Genomic DNA, 18,715 nt, shown 5'->3' with positions numbered 1-18,715 from the left:
GTTTAACATGATGGAGGCTATCTTAACTAATTTCTGCTGCCACAAACTGAAGCAAAATCGCATTTGGCTACCACAGGAAAGTCAATCACTGTCGTTTGCCGGTCATCCCTGGCCCGTCCCTTTCCCTGCGGTTTCCCAGTGGAGATAGGAAGTAGCTGGCCAGGGGAATCTAAGTTCAGTTCAGAAAGAATAACCACTGAGAAAAAGAGAATACAGATAAATCTGTTCTTAAAGCGTAGTCCTCGGAATTTCAGGCCCCATTACATAGATCTTCCACGATCCCAAGTGGTTCCTCACTTACAACTTAAGATGTGCTGAACAAGAACGTTAGAAAATCAGCTCCTTTGGATGGCAGTGTATAACAAAAAGAGGGATTGAAATGTGGAATATTTCATCCAATCAGAGTCTCTAGTATTTCACCAATCACTTCATTGACTCTTCAGCCAATGGTTTTGTTTCGCGGGACTTTTGAAATAACGCAAGGCCAATCAGAATGCTTCTGAGTATATATAAAGGGGACCTCTTCCTACTTATTGGGTTGGTTTATTTCTCTCACCTTTACTTGAGATGGCTCGAACTAAACAGACTGCGCGTAAGTCCACTGGCGGCAAGGCGCCGCGCAAGCAGCTGGCCACCAAGGCGGCCCGCAAGAGCGCGCCGGCCACGGGCGGCGTGAAGAAGCCGCACCGCTACCGGCCCGGCACGGTGGCCCTGCGCGAGATCCGCCGCTACCAGAAGTCCACGGAGCTGCTGATCCGCAAGCTGCCGTTCCAGCGGCTGGTGCGTGAGATCGCGCAGGACTTCAAGACCGACCTGCGCTTCCAGAGCTCGGCCGTGATGGCGCTGCAGGAGGCGTGCGAGGCCTACCTGGTGGGGCTCTTCGAGGACACCAACCTGTGCGCCATCCACGCCAAGCGTGTCACCATCATGCCCAAGGACATCCAGCTTGCTCGCCGCATCCGCGGAGAGAGGGCGTAAAGCTTTCCAGCTGTCAATCCAACTAAAAAGGCTCTTCTAAGAGCCACCCACACTTTCTTTAAAGTAGCTGTCGCGTAGTTTGTTTTGTTTGTAGGAAAGGTTAAGGTTTTTCTGAGAAGTGGCTGAGTGTACTTGTTTCCTGGAAGCGTTCAACTTTACATCTTTCTTTACTGTTTCAGCTTGTTAAACTTGACCTTTGACAGCTTTGAGTATGGTCAATGGGTAGCTTACTATGCAAAAGTTTCTTATAGATAGGAATTTTGGTGTCATGGGAAATCTGCCTTGTGGGAAACAAACCCGTGCAGGTGGGTTGGGGGATTGTTAGACTTGGCAGTCGAATAAGCAGTGTTTTAGGTAGTTTGGAAGGGGTAGTAATCAGTGTGATGTGAACGTTGGGTTGGGATCATTGGATCGCCTGGATTATGAAAGGTGAGCTGCTTTATTCACAAAAAGTTGAATTTGGGTGAAAGTGGGTGTGGACTTGCTGTTTATACTTGCTAAAGCTAAAGCGTTTGTTGCTTTCTAATGTCTCTGAGACCTCAACTTGCTCAGTTCCAATCTCTGCTAAGTTAAAGTTTTGGCTTTCCTGTGAAATGATTGTTCTTTTACACAGAATAGTGAGGGCATTGTTTTGCTGATAGTTGACTTCTATAAAAAAATTAGGCCACTCAGGATTTCTAATAAGCTTATTGGTAGCTGAACCCAAGGCAGAGAGGCCTCCTGGCTTCTACAATTTCACTCATAAATTGTCTATCACCAGCAGCATGTGTATCACTTGGGGACATGCTAGAAATGTAGGTTTTTGGACCTCCCCCAGGTCTATTGGTTCAGAACCTTCACTGTACCAAGTTCACCCCAGGTGATTCTTAAGAAGACTAGTTTAACAAGTCCATTTTTAAAAATGGTGTTTTTGGTCTCATCAAGTAAAGCAGGATGTTTGTGAACTCAGTAGGAGCAAGCATTTGCAAACTACTTTTATTTCTGTAATAGAATAAAGTTTCTCTCAAGCAGTTTCACATAACAAGGTGCCTCTGAGTTTGATTTCGTTATGGATCAGTGGTCTCAATGGTGACTGCACATTATAGTCAATTGGAGCTTTTATAGAAGTATTTTTGCTTGGGGTCCAATCAGTATGAATATAATTGTATGAGGTGAGCCCAGGCAATAGTAATTATTAAAGCTCAGGTGCTTCCAACAGGTAGCTAAGGCTGGGACTAGATGTTACATAAATTCCAATCTCGTGATTAGCTCCTGTTACACTCCAGGCTTAGGAAAGAGTTACCTATTTGAATCAGACTTTCCTTGTATTATAGTTTGCCCTCAGAGAGAATAAAGTCCCCAAAGGAGGACTTTCTGCCTTGCTTTGTAACGGTTTATCTCACTGCAGCAAATCAAATAGTACTTTTATAGCAACTTCGGAGGACAGGGCTAATGTGAGTCTTTACTGAGAAATGGAGCTGCTTTCAGGCTTTCAGAGGTTGACATTATCAAGTTTTTAGGAATGCTACAAGAAGAAACATCCTGGACCTCTTGGCAGACAACCAGTGGATACCTCTCTGTCTTCACATTGGGCCTTTCCTGTACAGATTAGTACAAGGTCCTGTTTGGGCTTTCAGGTGGTCTTTCTCTGTAGTCTTTATTTATTTAGCAATTTATCACTCCCCCCATATTGTTTCATTTAAAAAAAAAACATTTTTATTATGCAACATTCGAGAATATATGGAAGAAGAGATAATAGTTTAACAAACCCTAGGCACTCCTCACCCAGCCTCAACGTCATCAACATTGGCCAAATATGTTTTACCTATACCTCTTCTACCTTGATTATTGCCTTAATTATTGTAAACCAAGTTATATCATTTTCTCTCAATATTTTAATACACATCTATCGTTTTAAAACCTATTCATGATGTCATGATTACTCCCCTAACAAAATGTCTTAACATTGATGAATTGTTAAATTTATTTATTCCACATACATTTGTTGAGTTTACAATGTGCCAGATGCTGTTCTGTGAATTGGGAATATACATGGGGGACAAAACAAACAAAATTATTTGCTTTCATGGTATTCTTTTTTTTTTTTTTTCTGTACTGGGTCTTCATTGCAGCTGGGGCTCTTCGTTGCAGGCTTCTCTCTAGTTACAGCACATGGGTTTCAGTTGCTCTGCAGCATGTGGGATCTTAGTTCCCTGACCAGGGATAGAACCCGTGTCAGTTGCTCTGCAGCATGTGGGATCTTAGTTTCCTGACCAGGCATAGAACCCGTGTCACCGTGCATTGGAAGGCAGATTCTTAACCATTGGACAACCAGGGAAGTCCCTCATGGAATTTATTTTTAACTCTGGGATAGACAATAAATTAGATAAATAAGTATCACATGTAACATGTTAGGTGGTGAGAAGGAGAACAATAAGGCAAGAATAAGGATTGTCACGGGGAGTTGAAATTTAGATAAGATGACCAATGAAGACGGCACTGAGAAAACAGTTATTTCAGCAAAGAGTTGCAAGGTGAGGGAGCAAGCTGCGGAAAGCAGAAGGAGGAATGCTGAGGTGCCAGAGCGGCTATGTGGAGTGGGCTGGGCGCTGTAGGAGGAGATGAAGGTAGAGAAATGAAAGGAAGTCAGATCATGTAGGGGGTTGTAAGCCACTGTAAGGTATTTGGCTTTCCCTCTGAATGAGGTGGAAGGTTTTTTGTTTGTTTGTTTGTTTTTTTCTGGTCGTGATGTGCAGCACGTGGGATGTGGGATCTTAGTTCCCTGCCCCATGCCCCTGAATTGGGAGTGAGGTTTCTTAACCACTGGACTGCCAGGGAAGTTCCTGAGATGGAAGGTATTGAGAGGAGCTGAACATAGGAGTTTTGGTGTCCTTCTGCCTCATTTAATCAGGTTCTGCTTTATTTTTAGGTGGTCTCAACTGTGCTCCAGCACAAAAATTAAGGCCCAGTTTTCTTCATTTTGTGCTATTCAGACCTTGAAAATAGAAGCTGACCTGGAGGATTTATAGTTAGGGAGAAAAGAGAAAATCATTTATAAAATATAAACAATTGGGATTAAAGTTGATTCACAGCACAGTACCTTGCATAGTACGTCAATTTACTAGTTTTATGGCTATAGACAAATTGTTTACCCGCAGGTAAAAAAATTTATTTTCTGAATTGCAAATTCAAATGTCTTCAGCAACCAGGCAAGCAAGGGTTTTTTGTATCAGGGACAGTGGTGAGCTATCCAGCTTTATTTTACTGGGTCAATCAGTAGTGATCTGGCTGAATCCAAGCCCTCTGTGTCGCAAGGTCCATGTAGCACTCTTGGTCTTTATTATGTCATTTGCCAAATAGAGATGTTAACAATACCGGCCTTGGGAACTGTCCAGGTGGTAAAAGATTCATGATTTTATCAATGCAGAGTCTGTAATTTAGTGCTTACATGGATTATTTAATTTAATCGTCACAGTAACTCTGTGGGTTGGGGGGCCATTATTAGCTCAAATATGATGAAGAAGAAATGTAAGCAAACTCAGGGGAACTACCTCCCACAGGGGTACATTTGGATAAAACTGCCAAGAACTTTATCTCCAGGGCTAGAGAATGAATGGACGTTTTGTGTTACAAGCATATTTCCATTTTGCTTCATCCATCCATTCATCAAAAACTTTTTGCTTATTATGTATCCAACAATGTTCTAGGTGCTGGAAAGAGCAGTGTATAACATGGCAAAGATCCTTCCGTGTGGAGCTCACCAACAGTTCTTGTGGGAGACAGAAAATAAATAAAGATAAAAAAATGCTGTATTTTGGTGGGTAAAGAGGATTAAGAAAACATTAAGAAAACAGACCAAGGGGATTAAGGACTGCCATAAAGTGGAAGATGGGTGGTGGATAGTTGTCATTGTAAGGAGGGTGGGGAAAACTTCACAACTGAGATGACACATGAAAGTCAGTAGCATGAAGCCTGGAAAGGAAGAGGGGTCTTCGTACATCTGTAAGAAGATCATTCCACAGAGAAGAAACAGTGACTGCAAAGGTCCTAAGTTGGGAGCATTACTTGGAATGATGGCCACAGGTCTGGTAACCAACGAGATAGAACCAGGTTCCTCTTCTGCTTTCTCAAGCTAGAGTTGCTAGATAACTTAGCACTGATTTTACACATTTTCTTTTTTCAAAAGTATTGCTCCAGTTTCCTGTGCACACCCGATTCAGATGGTAAACTGAGGCTGGGGCAGGAATGGATGAGTACTAACCCCAGGGAGGACTGCCAGCCTGATTCAAGGATATCAATTGTGGCCTGCCAATGCAGGGGACATAGGTTTGATTCCTGGTCTGGAAAGATCCCACATGCCGCAGAGCAACTAAGCCCGTGCACCACAACTACTGAACCTGTGAGCCTAGAGCCCATGTTCCTCAACAAGAGAAGCCACCGCAATGAGAAGCCAGCCCACCACAACAAAGAGAAGCCCCCACTTACCACAACTAGAGAAAAGTCCAGGTGCAGCAAGGAAGACCCAATGCAGCCAATCAATCAATCAATCAATCGATATCATGGAATCTCACATTAAAAAAAACCCAGTTATTAAGGAAAGAGTATTAATTATGTGATAATTTATTTAAAATAAAAAGTAAGATATTTTGAGGTTCCAAATAATCACATCATCATTTTACTTCTCAGAAAAAAGAGAATCCAAATATAATATTTCTAAAAAGGCTTTATACACTGTAACAAGTAAATTTTCTGAGATTACATTGGATAATTATGGATGAGTCCCCAAATGTAGATAAAACTGCTCACTGTTGGCTCATGGCTAATAGAACTCTATACTAAAACCTTCATAATGGTGATGATTTGATAGCCAAACCCATGATTTTTAAAATAAAACAAAATTAAAATAAACTATTTATTTATGATAAAGGTGATACATGTTCTCAAATGTTGATCTTGAGCTATAGCTGAATTTTGGCATAGAACTAAGAGATCACATCTTTTCTGAACACTTCCTATTGGGAGAGACTGTAGTCCAAATGCAGGGATTTTCATTATGGTGTGTAGACTATTAATTATGTTCATTTTTAATAAGTAGTGTCAAGGAAAGAAAAGGAAACTAGTGTCCTTCAAGTTTTGACAGATAATACGAAACTGTCGGGAAGGAAAACAATTTCCTCTATTCTTTGCCAGCTAAAGAATGTCACTAGCCATCTGATCCTACAATGTTTGAGATCCAGCAACAAGTGACAGAGCTTCCTTGTAGAAAATAGAGATTGGGACCCTGCCTTGGTGGAAGGTATATTAAGATAAATCCCCAAACCTTGTGGATGAGGAATGTCATCTGCCACATCAGTAAACAAAGGATGTTTTCGCCATCAAGCCATCAGCCACTGCAACCGCCCCCGACTGTCCACCCTGAGAGGATACAGGATGGAGAAAAGTAGGATACTGGCCCTAGATAGTTGTTATGTATCAAAGGAATGATTTCAATGAGTCCAGACTCTTGCATCTTCCCAAATACAGAAAAGTACTAAATTCATTAACTGGAGATGGCTGTTTTCTTTAACAGTAATCTTTTGATGTTCCAACTACCTGTGGTTTTTTTTGCTTGTTTTGTTTTTTTAAAATCTCTTATATATCCTGGCTCCTCCTCTACCGCTTCAGGACAGTCCCTCAGAGCTATCTGAGAGGCTGTCTCCTGGGCTTATGTCCTCCCCATATACCTGCCGAATAAAACATAACTCTTAACTTTTAGGTTATTATTATTTTCTTAATTAACAATCTTCATGGCTTATTGCAAGTTTATTCTCTGCTTTTATGAGGTCCAAAAATGGTGTTCTAGATCAGCAGGCAGCTCTTTCTTCCAAGCAGTTGTTCTGGAGCACAGGTGTTCTTTTATCTTTGTGTCTCAATCATCCTCAATCACGTATTGCTTTCACATATGAAAAAATAAAATTCAACAGAGTAAATTTTAAAGATCTTTTGATTTCATTCAGTGATTCATGAGTCAGGCAGCATCCAGTCTAGTAGATAGAAGGGAGCCGCGAGGAGTTGTGTGAGATGATTTTTCTAGGCAAAAGGGAGCAGGAACAAAGAAGTTACACTAGGGGAAAAAGTGGGCAGGTTATTGCAAGGTTGCTTTCCTTTAGAGGGTGGCAGGGGTCTGTCAGGCTGATTACCTAACTGGTGATGATCAGGCATTTCTGGGGGAGCCAAAACCGTAATTAAGTCTTGTTCTGATGATGTGACTCTATTTTGGGCTTGTTTTGTTTCTCAAACATTTTGTTTCTTGGGAGGAGAAAGAACATGGAAAGTCTTCGTGGGAGGTTATTATGCCCCAGACCTGAAAATATCAAACTCTACTTTTATTTACCTTTCATTGTTAGGAACTCAACTAGAAGGCCACACCCAACTACAAAGGAAGCTGGGAAATGCGGTCTCTGAGGGCCCAGGAAGAAGAGGTTAACAGCCAGTGTGCATTTACCTCTGAAGTTTTATAGACTTTGTGCAGAAATAGGGCCCTGAAGTTAGTGTCATGTATCTGTCACCTCAGATATCCTCACTTGCTCTAATTCCCTTTCCAGAAAACCTGTGTATCTTCTAAAATCACTATGCACAAGTCCTTTATTCTTTCCTGATAGTGGAAGACAGAGCATTGAAATAACAGAGTTCTGGGGTAGGCCCAACTCTAAATAATCTTGAGCAAGTCACGCACTATAAGAATTACTGTATTATCTCTTCATACAGGGCAACCTGCTGAATGGTTCTGTATAATGCCCAAGGTCACCTGGCTACTAAATGGTGACAACAAATTTCAGCCCAGTAGTGAGCCTCAAAGCCCTTAAATTTTAAGCATATTTCATTGCTGTTCTATATTTGTATACATTATTATTTCCTCTAGGACAATATTATATGTCCTAGGTAACAGGGACCATATATTATTAAGAATAACAACTAGAATGACATGTGAGAAATTACCTTAATGCAATGGTACCCTCCAAATACACTACCAGGAAGGCCATTTCCAAGGTCATAGAACATAAAGTCTCACAGACCAGTTTAGGTTCCCTGATTAATTTTATTGAATCAACTTTAAACACATAGCAAAAAACAAGGGAAAAGAGATTGGGCAAATTAACACATTTCAGATAGGTTGCAAACGATCAGTTGAATCCTTGGTTTCACTGTTCATGTGAAACCTCCCCTCTCTCCTCATTTTTCCCTCCTCCCCCTTTTCCCCCTCCCTCCCTCTACTTCTCTCTGATCCTCCCCTCTCCCTCTTTTCCCTCTCACTCCCTGCCTTTCATTGAATTTCTTCTCTGCTGAGAACTAGATAGGACTTTGAGCAAAGCGGTCCAGCAGATGGAAGTGATTTGGAGTCAACACCTGCTTGCTCTGTTGGAGAGATGCAGGACTGAATATACAGCCTCCATCTAGGGAGGTCACCAGTGACATACCAAGTAAATGAGTCTTTTATGTGCATGTTCCTCTAGAGAGGACAGATGGTACCAAAATGGGAATCACCAGTGTATGGTCAATGTAAGACCTCATAAATATTGAGTACCTCATAAATACTAGTGTCTTACAAATGTTTGGCCCTTCTTGGTTTTTTAATCCCTTTCTATCTCCATGTAGCACACACAAGCTCTACTTACTTTCTCTATGTCTAACATCTCATGAGGTACTAACAATGATTTATAGTAAATACAGCTTTTGAATTTTGTCTATATCTCATAAATGCCTTGCTTGCCCATCTAACATTTCTTATATGTTTCCTACTTATGAATTACCTACTTAATACTTACGAATTTCATCCATCCAATTTGTTTTTGGGTAGGCCCTTCATAGTAGAATTCAATAGTAGAATCTATTTGAGAATATTCTCAAATAATAGAGGAAACATACCTTACACATAAGAAAGAGATGAGTTCCCTAAGGAGAGTGGAGGTCCTATTCCAGGCCTGAGCTACATAGAGAGAAAAAGACTTGAATTTTGTTTAGTAGTGACTATTTTAGGTTGTCTGTCACTTCTAGAGGTATCTAATACTAAGTCATACAGGTGCACATTAAAAAAAGAAATCTTATTAAGGAGAATCTTTAAGAAGAATAACGGGATAAGATTTGTAATTATAGTATTCCTTTCTACATTTCAGCAAGATCCTACATTTCAGTAAAGCACAGCACTAGGACTAATACAAAATTCTTGTGGACCGATGATAAAACCTGGTCATCTGAAAATGTAAACATATAACATCTGTTGTTAACCATAGTCCATAAATACAAACTTGAACTCTGCATATTTTTATGATTCTTTTTTCGCTCTCATTTACTGTCTCCTCTTCCTTTGCCATCACTCTTACTCCACCTTCGTTCCATAATTGCCTTCAGGGAAACTGAAAATTTAAGGTTAAGTAAATTCAGCTTTTGGCAATGCTAAAGTGACATTTAGACTTATGCTCCCTTTCTGTCAGTTTGAGTACTGTCTAAATATTCATTGTAGACTATGAGCCCTGTGAGGAGAGAGTTACTATCCTTCTCACTGCTCTGACCCTAGTACCCCTCACTTTCTGAAACTTAATAGGCTGTCAATGAACGAATGAATGAACTCGAGTCCTAGTTTTCCCACTCAACACTACATTTAGCGAAGACTCTTGGGCACACTCAAATCTACGATCTTACAATGCTCTGCAACTCGCCCCCCCTTCCCCCCGCCCCCCATGATCCAGCAGAGAAATGGCGCTAAGGGTGGACTTATCAAGTGAGGACAGTAACTAAAGTGTTCTGATTGATATTGTAACAGTATTCAGCATTAGAGCTCTTTGTGAAAGTGTGAGTGGCTCTGAAAAGAGCCGTTGGGTTTAACTCCGCCTAAAATCGTTTACTTGGAGCTGGTGTACTTGGTGACAGCCTTGGTGCCCTCGGACACGGCGTGCTTGGCCAGCTCCCCGGGCAGCAGCAAGCGCACGGCCGTCTGGATCTCCCTGGAGGTGATGGTCGAGCGCTTGTTGTAATGCGCCAGGCGCGACGCCTCTCCTGCGATGCGCTCGAAGATGTCATTAACGAACGAATTCATGATACCCATGGCCTTGGACGAGATGCCGGTGTCCGGGTGGACCTGCTTCAACACCTTGTACACATACACGGAATAGCTCTCCTTGCGACTGCGCTTTCGCTTCTTGCCATCCTTTTTCTGTGCCTTGGTCACCGCCTTCTTGGAGCCCTTTTTCGGGGCAGGAGCAGATTTCGCCGGCTCAGGCATGGTGTAAAACAGAGAAAACTGATTGAAAACTAGTTATGCTGCCCTATTTTTGAAGGCCTTCTATGCAAATAGGGCTTAATCTATCTCAATCCTTGATTGGGTCAAATTAGCCAGTAGAAATCTTCTATGCAAATAAGGTGATTTCAAATCTGCTTTGTGATTGGCTGTTTATTTGGAACTAACCCTATATTTTTTTCACCGTCAGAGAAAATGGTTTTCGTTTTCAAAATAGTGCAAAAAATTAAATTAAGGTCTTGTCCATAAGTGTCTACTTGTGAGCCTTGTTTCTGTCTAGATCCAGACCTAAAGAGACAAAAGCCAGATATAAATTTATGAGTAGTCTTCTGCCAAAATTGTTACCGGGTTAGCAATTCCAGAAAAGAGAACATAAAAATTAGCTACGTAGTTAAATGTTTTCCAAATTATGCCATTGGCATTCCCAGTTTGGCTGGATCAGAGTGGGCAACATTTAAGCTTTACCAATAATCAAGGATCATCACATTTCAACAGCGGTAGAATTTTCATGTCTCCTAGGAACAGAGTGTCTGGAAGAGATGCCAGTATTTGCTGGAGGGCTGGGAATTATGTAATATGGTGCTTTCATTGCTAAAATAAAGCTTGTATTCAAAATCAGAACCTCTGATAAATGACGAAACTGGACTCAATAATCACATTCAAAAACGGAAGGCTCAGAACTGTGGAGCTTCCATTTTCATCTCTTCCCAAACTTAATCCCGAACAAGGGGATTAAAACAAAACAAATTAAGGTATATATAAAACATGTAAAAGACAGGGTGAATAAAAGGCGGAGAACTTTAGGAGAGAAAATATACACCGTACTTCAATAGATCGAGATTTTCTAAAGTGAGACCTGGTAGCCAATCACAAGGGCTATCCAGTTACTTAATTCACGGCGCGGAATTTGAAGATTCGGACCAATCAGGAGGACTTCGCCGTTATAAATATGAGCAAAAGGCTCAGGGCTTGCAGTTGTAACAGTGTTTGAAATCTCTCATTATGGCTCGTACTAAGCAGACTGCTCGCAAGTCCACCGGCGGCAAAGCGCCGCGCAAGCAGCTGGCCACCAAGGCGGCCCGCAAGAGCGCGCCGGCCACGGGCGGCGTGAAGAAGCCGCACCGCTACCGGCCCGGCACGGTGGCCCTGCGCGAGATCCGCCGCTACCAGAAGTCCACGGAGCTGCTGATCCGCAAGCTGCCGTTCCAGCGGCTGGTGCGCGAGATCGCGCAGGACTTCAAGACCGACCTGCGCTTCCAGAGCTCGGCCGTGATGGCGCTGCAGGAGGCGTGCGAGGCCTACCTGGTGGGGCTCTTCGAGGACACCAACCTGTGCGCCATCCACGCCAAGCGTGTCACCATCATGCCCAAGGACATCCAGCTTGCTCGCCGCATCCGCGGGGAAAGGGCATAAATTATCACTACCAACAAGTGCCAACTTAAAACCCAAAACCCAAAGGCTCTTTTCAGAGCCACCTACTATTTCACTTTGAAGGACTGTATCACAAGGCAGTAGACTTCCCCGCCTCGACGAGAGAGAGAGGGAGAGTCTAATAGATGACACACATAGCTTGCTTTGCTTACTTAGGGGATCTCATTTCTAAATGACCTGTGTGTGCAAATTGTTTTTCTCCACTAATCTGTCATACCAATGTAATTATTAGATCAGGCAAAATAATTCAAATTTTCCTCTCCCTGACACAGGAAGTCTGGGGATGTCGGAAATGTGAAAAAGGATGGGTCCTTGAGCAACCTGAAAGCATCCTAAGGGTGCTTTATGTGGCATGAACACATGCGTGTGTGTAAACATGAACATGCACACGTTCAATAGGCCCAGGCCAAGTACTACTGGAGAGCAGTTTGATGTTGATCTATTTGCTTCTGTTCTGAGCAATAGATCCTCTGCTAAATGTTGTCACCCTTTTTGTATAGAAAATAGAGATCTGGTACCCAAAATATGGGTTCTGTGGGATTTCCAGAGTTCAACTTCCAGACACACCGCTAGCAGAGTGGGCAGCAGTGCTATCAGCGATGCAGCTGGGCAGAGCCCTAATGCACCAAATCTGGGGCCTGGAGTAATAAGTATGCACAGCATACCAGGAATTTAGAGCTTGTTGCAGCAAGTAACTGAAAACTCAGATTGTGCAGAATGTGTCTGCACCCTGCATGAGAAACATGATGTAGTCACTAAGGTAGAACTCAGACTTTGCAATCATCGCCTGTTATTAATCTTCAAAGAGCCAATGAGACAGCAGCTCCCAACTTTCCTCCAACAAATGCAGAATCCTAGGACAACCCTAGAGCAATGCAAGATTTGTGGATTCAACCAGGTTTTACAACCTATTCCAGGGTTTACTCCTGGCCTGGGGGGATAGGCAACACTGGAGGCTCTTGAGGAGCTAACTGAATAGCTCTGCATAAAAGTGAAAACAAGTACCATGGCAGGAACCAAAAAAATCTGGACATCAACAGGTGATTTAACAAACATTGTAGACTATTGCTGGAGCAAATCCTCAGCTACAGAAACCAGAAGTCAGAGTTCAGAAACAATCGGAATAGCTCAGTGCAATGTTTTTGAACCTTGGAGCAAACTTGCAAGTGATAATGACAATGCAATGTGATTTCTATGTGACTATTGAAAGGCTTATTAGGCTCCCAGTCATCATAGCAGCACTTCTGCCGTTTTAAAAAGTGTAATTTTCAGGTGGAACGCAGGAAATACGAAAAGCAAACCAAAATTGGGGGAGGGGGAGGGCTGGGGAGAACCATAACAAAAATCCTGTACATGAAAGTTCATAACAGCTTTATTTATAAATTAGAAACATCTTTCAACTGGTGAATGATTAAATAAATTCTCTACACCCATACAATGCAAACCTACTCAGCAATAAAAACAGAGGCTATTGATACATGCAACTACCTAGATGGGTAATCCTTAGGGAGAAAAGCCAGTCTCAAAAAGTTACATATTGTATGATCTCTATATATAACATTCTCAAATGACAATACTAGAGATGGATGACAGATTAGTGCTTGCCCCAGGACAGGGAAGAGGTGGGTGGATACAACTGTAAAAGGATTACATTAAAGAGTTCCTTGGTGGTGATGGAACAGCTTTGTGTCAACATTGAGGTGGTAGTTGCATGAGCTGATACATGGGATAAAATTACATAGGGCTACACACATACAAACACACACACACGGGTACATCTAAAAACTGGTGTGAGCTGAATAAAGCCTGTAGGAAAGTTAAAAGTACTTTGCCAATGTCAACAACCTGGCTTTGATATTATAAAAAGACATCATCAGGAACTCTAGCTGCTATTGTAGCAACTTCTTGTGAATTTAGTTATTTCAAAGTAACAATGTAAAAAAATCTGTGGTAATTCTTTAGCAGTTGCTACTGTGTATTGCTTTGGATTCCAAGGCTTGTTTAACAAATTAATACGTGTGTGTGCGCGCGCGCGTGTGCACACGTTTTGTTTTGTTTTTGCATAAAGAGTAGTATTTTCCTTTCTTCTCCTGTTCTAGTGATATGTTCATTGAACTGAAGTTTGGTTCATTTATGTTGGTGTGTGAATTTTCTAGCTATTGCTGCCACTACCTCAAAAGTAAATTAAGTTTTGGAATTTGACACTTGTAATCTCAAATTTTCTGATGGGACACTTGGCTGAGCTAATCCATGCTTTTCAGGACAGTGTGCTTGGTATATCATAAGTGTGAAATAAAAATAATCTGTTATTTTGAACATTCTATTTATTCTAAGGACATCACTTAAATCAGTGCTTCCATGTGCTCAACAATTTAAAGAAATATAAAAATGTAGGAAAGCACATTTTTATTTCTGACACTTGCATAAAATCCCTTTGCCTATCATTGGAGTTTATGATAGCTTTGCTTGAATTCCATGCACCAACCACAGGAAAGGAAAATTACCCCTCCACCTTCTGTCCTCTATATAAGAACAAGGTACTATTAGCCCCTGACAATTTACATTCTTTTCATCTGCAATCCTTCACTGTTTAAATGTATATGCTTAATTTGTATAAATTAAAGCACACGGTACAAATTGGTGTTATATTAGAAATGTTTTGAAATCCTTCCACGTGCCTTAAGCCTGTCTGTATTATAAGCACTTTTTCCTGGGAACAGAGTCCAGGGCGATAGGAATTTATTGTTCACGAACTAGATGCTATTTTGTTTACAATAACTCCATTATAATAGTATTTATCCTGTTTTATAGATAAGGCCATTGAGACTCAGATAGATTAATAAACATGCCCAATAACACAGTTTGAGAGTAGTTTGCTCATGGATTCCAAACCCAAAGCCTGCGTGGTTGTTCGTCAATGTATTTATGAACTACTTTGTTTTGGGAATTTGGGCTTAAAGTCCAGCGGCAAATGATCCAAGAATATATGGAATGGATAAATCTTTAAACACATATAAACATACATAAACGAGGCAATTTCCTTTGTGTACACATTTTATGCTTCTGTTTAAAGATTCTTATTTTCTGAATACCGATAACTCTCCCTAGCCCGTGTTCATTTCAGGTCTTAGAAACAAGGGGCGGGGACTCAGTGAGGTTTCCCGCCTTTCTGGTCTTTCAGTTTTCACAAAGGTCCGCACATATCGCTACTTAATGGGCTGCAGGTGGCGCTGGCTTTAGACTCCATCAGCTGCAGTGCTCAGGCTTTGCTCGCTATGTCTGGACGCGGCAAGGGAGGAAAGGGCCTTGGAAAAGGTGGCGCTAAACGTCACCGCAAGGTTTTGCGCGATAACATCCAGGGCATCACCAAGCCCGCCATCCGCCGCCTGGCCCGGCGTGGGGGTGTCAAGCGCATCTCCGGCCTCATCTACGAGGAGACCCGCGGGGTGCTGAAGGTGTTCCTGGAGAACGTGATCCGGGACGCGGTCACCTACACCGAGCACGCCAAGCGCAAGACAGTCACCGCCATGGACGTGGTCTACGCGCTCAAGCGCCAGGGCCGCACTCTCTATGGCTTCGGCGGCTAAGATTGAATTTTACAAGGTTCTTTTTTTTTTTTTTTTTTTTTTAAGCAAAGTTAAAGGCCCTTTTCAGGGCCACCTACTTATTCTATGAAAGAGCTGACACTTAGCATTGGTTGCTCTATGAGATAGTTTGGTATAGATGGGGGAAATTATGCACAATGTTTGCAGATTTCTCTGTTAAGCTTATCTCTGTTGATGAGTACTGTTTTTTTTTTTCTGGTACAAGGAGGGAATCTTCCATATGGGTAGTTGGTTTCTCTGTTTTTAGAAAGAAAATGGGACGTCAGTGTTACTTTGTGCCTGATGCTTTTTCAAGTGCTTTTAGCTCAAAATAACAGGCCAAAGTGGTATATTTTAGGGCAGGGTATAGTCACCCTTCACCTCCAAGCACACAACTAGGGTCCTCTCCCAGAAGTCACAGTAGAAAGACTCACACCAAATTAAAAATGCTTAGGATTTTTAATGAATTTAAACCATGTTGCAAAAAGAATGAGGAAAGACATGGGCAGCATAGCATACTTAGAATAGGAAGAGACAGGAGGTGGAAGGTCCTCTAGGTGAATCCTGTTATTCCTTTGCTTTGCCACATCAGCTTTCCTGATGATGGGCTTCTGAGAAACAGGTAAACTGAAGAAGGGGACTGAGCAGGTGGAAGGCAGCTGGGTCTGATCACACACACTTGCTGTATTTAACAGATCGGGGGGTCTATTTTCTTGGTTATAGTTGACTCACCAATGGGTTTTATCTGCATGCCATGAGCAGAGGGCAAGTGGTGACTGATTTAAGATATCAAAAGTATGAGGTGCCTCATAGATACTTTTGAGTATCTATGAGGCATCTCATAGAGTATTTTATGTGCCCCATGAGTGTGTGGTGCCTACTTGGTCCTTCAATCCCATTCGCTCTGTGTTCAGCACCTGTTAATCTCTAGTCTCTGAGTCTAACATACTTAGTATCGTTCACAGAACTGAACGCTCTTCAATAACAGTGAATCCCCCTTACGCCTCCCTCCCCTCCACTCACTTCCCTGCTCTTTCCTCAGCCAAACACCTGCTACTCCTTCTGGGCCGAGCTTCCACATGACCTTCTTCCTGATATCCTCATGGTTCCCTTGCCTGCAAATGACTCTAACAAGGAAATTGCTCACCATCAGTGTTCCTGCTTGAATACATTCTTTTATTATTATTTTTTCTAATTGTTTTTGTTTAACCTGGTTCAACCAAGTTATACATTACTGAAAGTTAGGACTAACTAAGCTTTCTTCTTTACTGATATCACTCATATATCAATGCATAGACTGGATATTCAATTACAGCCTTATTGTGTAGCCTTTGAAGAGAGTGTTGGCAGAGCCAATCTGCCAGGGACCCTGAGGGTTCCTGCATGTTCTTACTGTGTGGGCCAAGAATACCATTTATCACAGTTGAGGGACCTTAAAGAATGGGATAGTGGCTGCCCCTCAAGAGCAGATTTGCTTACTACACTCAGTTTAAGCCATCAATCCCCGAAGCTGTACTGTGGCTATGATGCAAACCCACTGTGTGTGTGGCATCCACCTGGGCCCCTCCACGTTGCCCCTGTGGGACTTGGGGGACAAGGGGAACCAATGCAAACTTGCTGCCTGCTGTGCTGTGTGTAATAAGGCCTCTTGTCTCTGACCTAGGAGTGTTGTGTCTACTGCCAGCAGCCGTGAAAGACTTATAGGTTATCTTATTATCTTGTAAGTAGGGTAAGATCCTAGACTCGTCACAAACTCTGACAGAAAGAAGAAGAAGGAGGAGTTTGAGGAGGCAGAGGAGGAGGAGGAAGAGAGATCCTCACTAGCTGTCTGCCCCTCTTGGTGGTACTATCAATCAGGCCTGGAATAAATGTTAGGATCTCCAGCCTCAAAATCTCTCTCTCTCTCTTTTTTCCTACATGGCATGATGAAATTTGCAAGTCACTTAGATTTCTGCAGTGATTTCTGCAGTGGGAGGGAGTGATTGTACAAGGGTGAGTCAAAAATTATCTGCACTCCAGTTATATTAAAGTTTGTATAAAGTCTACAGCCAGAGTGTGGATAATTTTTGACTCACTCTCATAGATTGGGAATAAGGCAGGTAGAGAGACCTGTCAGGCCCCTGTAGGGATTGGAAAGCTGTGTAGGAGAAGCAAAACATTCCTCTACTCTTTTAAGATCTCTGGCTGGGCCTGAGAATTAAATTGATATAAGATAGATTAACAAGAGAAAAGCACACAAATTTTATTTAATCTTTTTATATGTACATGGGAGTCCTCACAGGAAAATGAAGACCCCAAAAGCAGTTAAGCCTAATTGCTTATACACTAGGTTGAATAAAAGGTAGTAATTGTGAAATAGCAACTAAAATATACGTGGAGACTAAAGGAAGATAGGATTATTTTAATAAGGTCTGTTCGTACAGATTTCTCTCAGTCTGGACTCCCCATTTCTGGTGATAAGGTTATGTTTCCTGGTATAGGGATGGCACTTTTCACATGGGATAATTATCTGCTTTGGGGAAGAAAAGGCGAGGTCTGAGGCCCATTTGTACATCAGCTGTTTTTCAAGTGCCTTAGCTCAAATAATCTCTATGCCACAGTGCTATATTTTAGGGTGGCATATTCTGCTCCGTTTCAGGTGATATTCTTTTTTGGGTGCTAAGATGTCTCAGCAGCACGTCTCAGGCTCTGGAAGAGATGGCTCCAGGAAGATCTATGAACTGATAATGAGGTCTTTGCTAATTGGGAAGAATCACAAAACAGGAGTAGGAACCAGAGAAGCAAGCTGAGAAGTATAGAGCACATAGGATCTGGGTGAGGAAGAAAGGTACCACAAAACACTGTGAGCAGATTGTGAAGGCAGGAGTCATAAACAGGGTCAGGTATACTGGGATTAAAAGTGTGGTTTTAGATTTGGCCATTCGAAGGTCACTGGTAACTATGGCAAGAATATTTTTAGTGAGTGATTTGTGAAAAAGTCATATAATCATAAAAAAAATGAAGATTTTGACTCCAAATTATTCAAGGCTTGGAGATTTCATAAATGGGAAGGATCTAGTAATCAATCTAGTAGTTGATAGAAGTATGGATTAAGACGTATGGTTTAAGAGACTTGGAAACATTATATGTAGAGCGGAATACTAAAACTTTAAGCTGCCAACATTTTGGAAATAAAGCATTAAGATGATTGATGACCTCTTAAAGTCATGCTGGAGTTCCAAGTCCTTCAAAAGTGAACTGAATAAGACAATTTTTAAAACTCTCTTCCACCCTTGATTTGGGCTTAGTAGCTAAACTGATGCCACTTAGTTCAGCCCACGCCAGCTGAGTAAAAAATCCAGCACTTCTTTTGCTCGAGATCTTTCTCCCTTCTCCCCCCTTGCTTTGCTCTTTTAGCATGTCTAAGAGCCGCCATCTTAAAAGATGATCTTTAGGAAATGAGGTGAAACGGACAAGCAGATTCTGCAAA

At 41.9% G+C, this 18,715-nt stretch overlaps 3 protein-coding genes across 3 annotated transcripts; 2 read left to right on the top strand and 1 right to left on the bottom strand.

The window, feature by feature from the left end:
* Window positions 1-567: 567 nt before the first annotated feature.
* On the top strand, window positions 568-11,647 carry LOC130830813 (uncharacterized). Its single transcript, XM_057698138.1, has 3 exons — window positions 568-974; window positions 9,865-10,087; window positions 11,216-11,647. The coding sequence occupies exons 1-3, from the start codon at window positions 568-570 to the stop codon at window positions 11,642-11,644; spliced, it is 1,059 nt and encodes a 352-aa protein (XP_057554121.1). The 3' UTR covers window positions 11,645-11,647.
* Window positions 9,836-10,216, bottom strand: LOC130831741 (histone H2B type 1-C/E/F/G/I). Its single transcript, XM_057700096.1, has one exon. It carries the CDS (start codon window positions 10,214-10,216, stop codon window positions 9,836-9,838), a length of 381 nt encoding a protein of 126 aa, XP_057556079.1.
* Window positions 11,648-14,937: 3,290 nt separating the features above from the next.
* Window positions 14,938-15,249, top strand: LOC130830812 (histone H4). Its single transcript, XM_057698137.1, has one exon. The coding sequence runs from the start codon at window positions 14,938-14,940 to the stop codon at window positions 15,247-15,249; it is 312 nt and encodes a 103-aa protein (XP_057554120.1).
* The last annotated feature ends 3,466 nt before the right edge of the window (window positions 15,250-18,715 follow it).

This window comes from Hippopotamus amphibius, chromosome 11 (genome assembly GCF_030028045.1).
Source record: "Hippopotamus amphibius kiboko isolate mHipAmp2 chromosome 11, mHipAmp2.hap2, whole genome shotgun sequence".
Taxonomy (NCBI): Eukaryota; Metazoa; Chordata; class Mammalia; order Artiodactyla; family Hippopotamidae; genus Hippopotamus; species Hippopotamus amphibius.
This window is presented reverse-complemented; position numbering and strand designations above follow the sequence as displayed.

Excerpts from the sequence above, each read along its gene's own strand:
- LOC130830813 (XM_057698138.1), top strand. The coding sequence starts at position 568 with ATGGCTCGAACTAAACAGACTGCGCGTAAGTCCACTGGCGGCAAGGCG. Across the intron at positions 975-9,864 it reads CGCATCCGCGGAGAGAGGGC|CCTTGGTGCCCTCGGACACG; the intron begins GTAAAGCTTTCC and ends ACTTGGTGACAG. Across the intron at positions 10,088-11,215 it reads TGGACCTGCTTCAACACCTT|TGTTTGAAATCTCTCATTAT; the intron begins GTACACATACAC and ends CAGTTGTAACAG.
- LOC130831741 (XM_057700096.1), bottom strand. The coding sequence starts at position 10,216 with ATGCCTGAGCCGGCGAAATCTGCTCCTGCCCCGAAAAAGGGCTCCAAG.
- LOC130830812 (XM_057698137.1), top strand. The coding sequence starts at position 14,938 with ATGTCTGGACGCGGCAAGGGAGGAAAGGGCCTTGGAAAAGGTGGCGCT.